The sequence below is a fragment of the Mus caroli genome, chromosome 11 (genome assembly GCF_900094665.2).
Source record: "Mus caroli chromosome 11, CAROLI_EIJ_v1.1, whole genome shotgun sequence".
NCBI lineage: Eukaryota > Metazoa > Chordata > Mammalia > Rodentia > Muridae > Mus > Mus caroli.
The window spans coordinates 67,530,840-67,539,387 of NC_034580.1; the positions used below are offsets into that span (position 1 = coordinate 67,530,840).

An 8,548-nucleotide genomic window follows, 5' to 3' on the forward strand; every position below is an offset into this window, starting at 1 on the left:
CTCCCCTCCTTCCTTTTAAAATTTTATTTATTTATTATATGTAAATACAATATAACTGTCTTCACACAGCCCAGAAGAGGGCATCAGATCTCATTACGGATGGTTGTGAGCCACCATGTGGTTGCTGGGATTTGAACTCAGGACCTCCGGAAGAGCAGTCAGTGCTCTTAACCACTAAGCCATCTCTTCAGCTGCCTTTCAACTTTTCTAATGAGAGTTTCTTAGTTGTTTTTACTTGATGTTTAGCCCCAGTCTGGCCTCAAACCCATAGCAGGTCTCCTGCCTCAGTATCCCAAGGGCTGAGATTACATGTGCAGATGAGATTCTCAAGACAGTCTGGAACTCAATATATAACTTGGGGGCAGAGCTTGAACTCCAGAGCCTCCTGCTGTAGCCTTCTGAGTGCAGGACTGTAGTCTCCTGCTTTTAGTAACAGTTCCCTGTTATAGGTTGTAAGTTGCTGAGTGGTGGTTTCACAACTCTGATTATATTGACACCCACTGAACTGTTCATTTTAGTGGGTTGAATTTTATGGGAAATGAAATATACACTTCAGTAAAGCTAGGGCTAAAATACCTTTAAGTGTCTCTGTGAAGAATTAATCACTCTTTTGAAGTTTTCTTCTCCTATATAATCTTTCTTTTCTGTGTTTTATAGTAGGATTTTCTCAGCTGTCTAGTGCTTCTAAGCTATCCACTCACCAGAGAATGAGGGACTAGACCCAATATTCAGGATATAGAGGCAAGACACTCACTATGTGTTTGAGACTAGCATGAGCAAGCTTTCAGGGTAGCCATAGTATGAGACACTGTCTCAAAATAAAACAAAAACAACAATAGAAGACTAAGGGACTAGAGCTGGGCTGCTGTTCAGGAGGCTGAAGCAGGATCACAGGTAAAAGGTCTGCCTGTGCTTCAGGGTTGATTCACAGTCAGCCTGAGTAAGACTGGGTGAGGGGATGTGGTGGGGTGGGGTGGTTTACAGCCTGACTGCTCTGTGTGCCTGCCTATGGTCTGTGAGCCTGACTATACGATACATTGGCCAGACACTTTTATGGGATGATTCTGTGTCACCTGTTCTCTTAGGCTTGTCAGCGTCCCCAGGGAAGACTCTTCTGTCTCTTTCTGGAAGGCTACGAAGCTGGCTGCTAGCATTGTGAGAACTCTGGAGAAGGTTGTCCTTAACCACTTAGCAAGGAGACACCAGCCTCCCACTGCAAGGTGGCATTCTCACTTCTAGCTGCCTGCCATCTTCCAGTCTGTACTCTTCAACTCTCTTGAGGGTTAGGCCTCTGCCAAGTTGGAAGAACGCCTTCTTAAAAACGGGAACTTACGCCGGGCGTGGTGGCGCACGCCTTTAATCCCAGCACTCGGGAGGCAGAGGCAGGCGGATTTCTGAGTTCGAGGCCAGCCTGGTCTACAAAGTGAGTTCCAGGACAGCCAGGGCTACACAGAGAAACCCTGTCTTGAAAAACAAAAAAAAAAAAAAAAAAAAAAAAAAAAAAAAAAAAAAACAAAAAAAAAACGGGAACTTACGCTAGGCGTGGTGGCACATGCCTTTAATCCCAGCACTTGGGAGGCAGAGGCAGGTGGATTTCTGAGTTCGAGGCCAGCCTGGTCTACAAAGTGAGTTCCAGGACAGCCAGGGCTACACAGAGAAACCCTGTCTTGAAAAACAAACAAACAAACAAACAAACAAACAAACGGAACTTTTAAACAGGAAAATGGAGACAGTAGTAGCTGATTCCCACATACCTTAGCCAATTTCAACAATTACCAATTTGAGGCAAATTTTATTTGTTATAAACACCACCAATTTTTTCTTGTCCAAATTATTTAAAAGCAAAGCTTAACATTTTATCTATGTCATTGTGCATTTTAAAAAGATTTATTTATTTGTTCTTTTGTGTGTATGGATATTTTGCCTACATGTACCATATGCATGCAGTGCCTGAGGAGGCCAGAAGAGGGCATCGTATCCTCTAGAACCAGAGTTAAAGATAGTTGTGAGCCACCACCATGCAGGTGCTGGGAACAGAACCCAGGTTCTCTGCAAGAACAATTGGTGTTATTAACCACTGAACTATCTCTCCAGCCCCTTGTTGTAAAGTTCTAAAATATAAGGACTCAAAAATGTGATGAAGAAGAAGAAGAACCCTTAATACTACTGTCTTTCAACTTAGAAGCAAACCAACAAAAACAAACAAAAAAGATTTCACCTAAATGATACTGGTCTTTCTTTTTCTTTTCTTTTCTTTTTTTTCTTTTCTTTCTTTCTTTCTTTTTTTAAAGATTTTTGTGTAGCTCTGGCTGTCCTGGAACTCACTTTGTAGACCAGGCTGGCCTCAAACTCAGAATTAAAGATTTATTTATTTATTGTAAGTACACTGTACCTGTCTTCAGACACTCCAGAAGAGGGTGTCAGATGTCATTACAGATGGTTGTGAGCCACCATGTGGTTGCTGGGATTTGAACTCAGGACCTTTGGAAGAGCAGTCAGTGCTCTTAACCGCTGAGCCATCTCTCCAGCCCCCCCTTTTGTTTTTTTGTTTTTGCTTTTGTTTCTAGAGCTTTATTGTAGAAAGGCAGAGAGAAAGAGAAGATAGAAAGAGAGAGGCTAGCCATGGCCACGTGGAGAGAGGGGGGAAGAGAGGGGGAAAGGAGAGCTAGAGATGAGAATAAGAGAGGTGAGATCTTAAGAGCGATACTGGTCTCTTAATCACTGCTAATTTCTCACCTCTGGCTGACCAGAATCCATTACTCCACCAAAACAAAGTCTTCATTTTAGTGGCTCTGGTATCTTGTTACTCACAGCCCCAGCTAACCTGCCTCTGCCTCCCGAGATCTGGGATTAAAGGCCTGAGCCACCACTGCCTGGTCCAGAAATTCTTAACTCAAAATCTGCAATGGTCTGATAGAGGCTTTGAGTGACTCCTAAATGTCCCTCTGGAATTTCACAAGCCAGGCCTCCATCCTCTGCTTTTGAGAGACTTTGGGTTTTAAAAAAGAGATTTTCTGGGCTGGCGAGATGGCTCAGTGGTTAAGAGCACGGACTGCTCTTCTAAAGGTCCAGAGTTCAAATCCCAGCAACCACATGGTGGCTCACAACCATCCATAACGAAATCTGACACCCTCTTCTGGAGTATCTGAGGACAGCTACAGTGTACTTACATATAATAAATAAATCTTAAAAAAAAAAAAAGATTTTCTGTTATTTTTTTTAAAAAACTAAACTTTTAAAACTTTGAATTTGGGGCTATGGGGCTTCTAAAGTTTGTACAATCTTTTAATATTGTGATATTAATATCAATGTGGAATCTTGGGGATGAACAAGAAAGGAAAAGTTGTAGCTTAGCTGTGATATGTCTGTGTCAAGTTGACAAGGGGTCTTTTGTGCTGGCTAGTTTTATGTCAACTTGACACTCAATTGAGAAAAAATATCTTTGTAAGATTGGACTGTAGGCAAACCTGTTGGGCATTTTCTTAATTAGTGATTGATGTAGGAGGGTCCAGCCCATTGTAGAAGGGGCCATTCCTGGGCTGGTGGTCCTAGGTTCTATAAGAGAGTAGCCTGAGCAAACCATGTAATGGCTCAGAGCTATCTAGTAAACAGCACCTCCCCATGGCCTCTGCATCAACTTCTGCCTCCAGGTTCCAGCCCGGTTTGAGTTCCTGCTCTGACTTCCTTCAGTGATAGAATATGATGTGGAAGTGCATGCCAAATAAATCCTTTCCTCCCCAACTAGGTTTTGGTCATAGTGTTTCATCACAGCAATGGTAACTTCTACTAAGACACTCCCAGTGATCTGCAGATGTGTGCAGTGGTGAAGCGATTGCCTGATGTGAGCAAGGTCCCAAGTGTAATCTCTAGACAGTTCTCCCAACACACATACCACACAAAATCCTCCACAGTCTCCTCCACAGGCCTCCTAAACAGCACAGTTCTCCACAGGATGTGGGACATACCCTTCCTCTTGTACACTGTACTTTGACTAGTGTAATCTTTGATCCTATTCACTTCTTGGATAATCTTGTCAGACTGATTAGAGCAAAACTAACTATGGATTTGTCCTTGCTACATTATTTCTAAATTCTGTCTCATCCTACATTCATGCCTAAAGTTTCTGGTTACAAATGTGGGAATCTGTATCTGTTCCTTTTGAATATTCTACTGTCCAGACATCTGTGCTGGGATGGCAATGGGCATTGTGTCCATCATGGAACCTTGTTGGGTTATTTTCCTGATCATGGAGCAGAGGAGTAAGGAAAGGAGGCCAACATTTTGAGGAAGCGAAGATTCTAGTGGTGAGGAGGTATGTGAGTGTCTGTATCAGCAACAGGACTGAAACCAGGGCCCAGGGACTGAGACTGGGAGAAAGCATAGTTCTGTGAGGACAGTCTTGTAGAATGTGACAGGGAAGCAGAGGTTTATACATTAGAAAATGAACATTGTTCTGCTAGATGCTTTAATTGTAAAGGACTTTATTCCTGTGTACCTTGTCCAGGCAGCAGCTTGTGAATGTGGGAACTGGCTTATATTTCAGATCAAACAACTCATGTACACATAGCTATTAGGGACGACTAGTATTCAAACTGAGTCCCATGCAGAACCAGGTCTCCTAAATAGCCTAGTGTTGTCAAGGGGTGAGGTCCACAATGGTTAAAAATACTGAAGCAGTAGACCAAATTAATGCTTTGTGTTTGAGGTGTTGAGAAGGCCCAGACTTTTGTACCCAGGTCTTTCAAAGTTTCACTTTGTGTTTGACATTTTCTGTACTTTACATCTCTTGTTGCTGTGACCAAATTTAAGAAAGGACTTAAAGGAGGAAGGGTTTGTTTTGACTGAGTCTGAGAAAGACTGTAGTCCATCCTGACCCAGAACACCTGTAGTAAACACATGAGATCATGTTAAGTCTACAATCTGGAAGTGGAAAATTGACAGAAAGTGAGGTCAGGCTGCAAAGGCTCAAGGCCCATACACAGTGAGCCACATTTACCAGCCAGAATTTACTTCCTGACATTTCCATAACCTTCCAAAACAGTATCACCAGCCATGGACTAAGTGTTCAAACACATGGGCCTATAGGGCACTCTTTCTTTCTTTCTTTCTTTCTTTCTTTCTTTCTTTCTTTCATTTTAGTTATATGAGTACACTGTTACTGTCTTCAGACACACCAGAAGAGGGCATCGGATCCCATTACAGATGGTTGCGAGCTACCATGTGGTTGCTGGGGATTGAACTCAAGACCTCTTTTTTTTTTTTTTTTTTTTTTTTTTTTTTTTTTTGGTTTTTCGAGACAGGGTTTCTCTGTATAGCCCTGGCTGTCCTGGAACTCCCTTTGTAGACCAGGCTGGCCTCGAACTCAGAAATCTGCCTGCCTCTGCCTCCCGAGTGCTGGGATTAAAGGTGTGCTCCACCACACCCGGCTCAGTCAGTGCTCTTAACTGCTGAGCCATCTCTCCAGTCCCCTAGGGGACATTTTCTATTCAGACCACAGCAATGTACAACTATTGGAAAATTTTACAATGGATGCTTTCTTCTGAAATTATTTGGAGATGTGGAAGAATTACTACTTTGGAGGAGAAATGAGACTATAAAATTGGTGCACACATATGTCTCATAAAACACAAAGATCTAATATTTTGAATCTATTTGTTCTTTGGATGAAATACATATGTGTACATATATATGTCTCTTACATTGTAGGCCTTTGCCCAGTTTGATGCTGAGGGAGATGGGACAGTTGATGCTGAGAATATGTTGGAGGCCCTCAAGAACTCCAGTGGAGCCAATCTTCAGGGGGAGCTGAGCCATGTCATCAGACAACTGCAAGCCTGCTCTCTTGTTCCAGGTAGGTGCTCACATGAACTCTGAAGGCTCAAGACGTTCTCCTAGAACCATAGTGTTTTCAGTTAGTAAATATAGCAGAAATGGCATCTAGGATAAGCCTCGTTGGTATGGCACAACTACTGCACAAAGCTTAGAACAAAAATAAACTTCGTTGTGCTGCAGATTGACCCAGCTGTGGCACTGTGAATTCCCCCAAAGCATTCATTAGACACATGATCTGAACGAAATCAGTGATATCATCACTTTCATTCCTAAGCAGCAGTGGCTGGGCAGTTTTCTGCTTTTCTGCCCCTTGGTCAAGGGATTTGCTCCCTTCAGAAGCATTCCTGGCCCATGCTGCATGTTCCCATGGCATCCTGCCCCTGTCTGCAGTGCTCTTCTTTACTTTCTTTTTTCTGTTTTTTTTTTCTCTTTTTTCTTTGGCAACTTAATATTTTTGTAATTAATTCATTTTAATACTGTAAGCTCCTCTAGAATAGTGATCTCTTATTTTTGCTGTGTCCTCACATTTTATTTTTGGCATGCGGCAAACATTTTTATTTTCTAAATCTTTTACTTTGAAACTTTTGTAATTTTTATAAAGTGAAAAATGCTAAAAATTAAGCAGTGGTGCTTCTACCTGTTGTACTCTTAAAAAATATTGCCTTTAAATTTTTTTTGCTTGTTTGTTTTCTTTGTGTTCATGTCTTTTTTTTTTTTCTTTTTGGTTTTGGTTTTGGTTTTTTGAGACAGGGTTTCTCTGTGTAGCCTTGGCTGTCCTGGAACTCACTTTGTAGACCAGGCTGGCCTCGAACTCAGAAATCCTCCTGCCTCTGCCTCCCAAGTGCTGGGATTAAAGGCATGCGCCACCACGCCCAGCTTGTGTTCATGTTCTTGATCTCTCTGTCCCCACTGCCTCACCTCTTGTGTGTACTGAGGCTAGAACCTATGGGCTTAATACGAGTTAGACAAGCACTGTACAACATTACTATATATCCAGCCTAGTCTGTGTTTTTAGATGATTTCCTTGGTGACTCAGACTTATGTAAAGACAGCATTAGAATAAATCTTACCTTCATTTTTTTTCAAGTGAGATGCCAATTCAATTTGAAAGGGAAATAGCATTGCACATCATCTGACCTAAGAATTTTGCCTGCTCTGTACACCAAGTGACAGTACTTCGTGTCTCTAGGGCAGGGATAAAGGCAGGATAGTCTTGGCAGATGGTGTGAGTCTAATGGCTGTTGATCCTTCTGACCTACTGCCAAGTGATGTATTGAACCAGGGGAGGAAAATGTCTGCATCTTAATGGAGAATGAATGTTTTGTTGTCTTTTATTATATAATTCTTATAGGGCATCATAGGTAGCCTGTATTATTTTTCCTGGTCTCATGGTATTTAGGCTGAATTTTGAATTTCATTTAGCTAGCATATCTTAGCATTTACAGTCACTCCCACCTTTGCATTGCAAATATGTGGGTAGCATTGTTTGGACTTCTCAGATTGTGTGTTATGTGCATGAGTGTGCTGGGGATCAAATCAGGACCTCACAAATGCTAGGCAAGCATTGTACCTCTGAACTATCACCCGAGTCTTAGGTTTTGCAGGTAGGGTTGAGAAGGGAGACCACCAGTGGATAATGTCTGCTGCACTGCATGCCTGATGGAGGAGGGAAAGGCTGATGGAGAATGAGTCATGGTCCAGATCCTGAAGTGCTCACATAGTACACTCAGGACTCAGAGCTTTCAGTTCAAAAATATCAGCAGTATCACACGTACAAGAATTGTCACAGTCGCAAGCCTTTGTAAACTGTGGTCATCTCTGTGTGGCCTTGTGTGGTTTCCTAGTCCCCTCTCAAATGTTCTCCCACACTGAAACTTGTTCTTGCATCTCATTGTTGACACTTAGAGTTCACTGAAATCCATTCCTTTACAGAACCTTCCCAAAACTGAAAACATCTTCCATTTCAGCATTGTATGTGTGTAAAGTGTATTGTGTGTATGAGTATGTATGTGACTCATGTGTATGCATACAACAGTCTGCTGTTTGTGTGGGTTCTGAGCAAATTCATTGCAGTCTCAATAGCCTCATGGATATAAAGCCTCATCTCCCTGTGGGAGTGGGCAGGCATTGTCTAGATTTTGAGTTTTTAGAAATCATCTCGCTCTGGAGTTAGAGTAGGGCACATAATCATAGGCTACTTCATGTATAGAAATTCATCTTAGCATCTTACTTTATTCAAAAAGTTGTGGCAGAGTTTTTTTTTTTGTTTTGTTTGTTTGTTTTGTTTTTGAGCAGTTTGGTAATTTTATCTACATTTATTTACATTAAATTTATTTACATCCCAAACACAGCATCCCCCTCACAGAGGCCCTTCCTTATTCCCTTCACCTCTGAGGGGGTGGGGCCTCCCTAGTTATCCCCCACCTGGTGCATCAAGACTGCAGGATTAGGCATATCCTTTCCCACTGAGGCCAGACAAGGCAGCCCTCTGCTGCATAGGTGCTAGGGGCCTTGGTCCAGCCCATGTGTGCTTTTTGGTTGGTAGCTCAGTCTCTGAGAGCTCCCAGGGGTCCAGGTTAGTTGACACTGTTGGTGGTCCTGTGTGGTTCCTATCCCCTTCAGGACCTTCAATCCTTCTAACTCTTCTAGTGAATTTGTTTGTTCTGCTATTAAAGACAAGTTCCCTAGAGACTGCTGGCATCTTTTTTTTTTTTTT

General features: G+C 42.2%; 1 protein-coding gene across 3 annotated transcripts in view; it reads left to right on the forward strand.

Moving 5' to 3' along the window:
• Zzef1 (zinc finger ZZ-type and EF-hand domain containing 1) overlaps positions 1-8,548 on the forward strand; it is a 126,047-nt gene that overhangs the window by 16,675 nt on the left and 100,824 nt on the right. For all 3 annotated transcript variants that reach the window (XM_021176147.2, XM_029484135.1, XM_029484134.1), the window contains exon 2: positions 5,707-5,851. In XM_021176147.2, the coding sequence (XP_021031806.1) occupies positions 5,707-5,851 (145 nt within the window). The remainder of the gene's footprint in view (positions 1-5,706; positions 5,852-8,548) is intronic.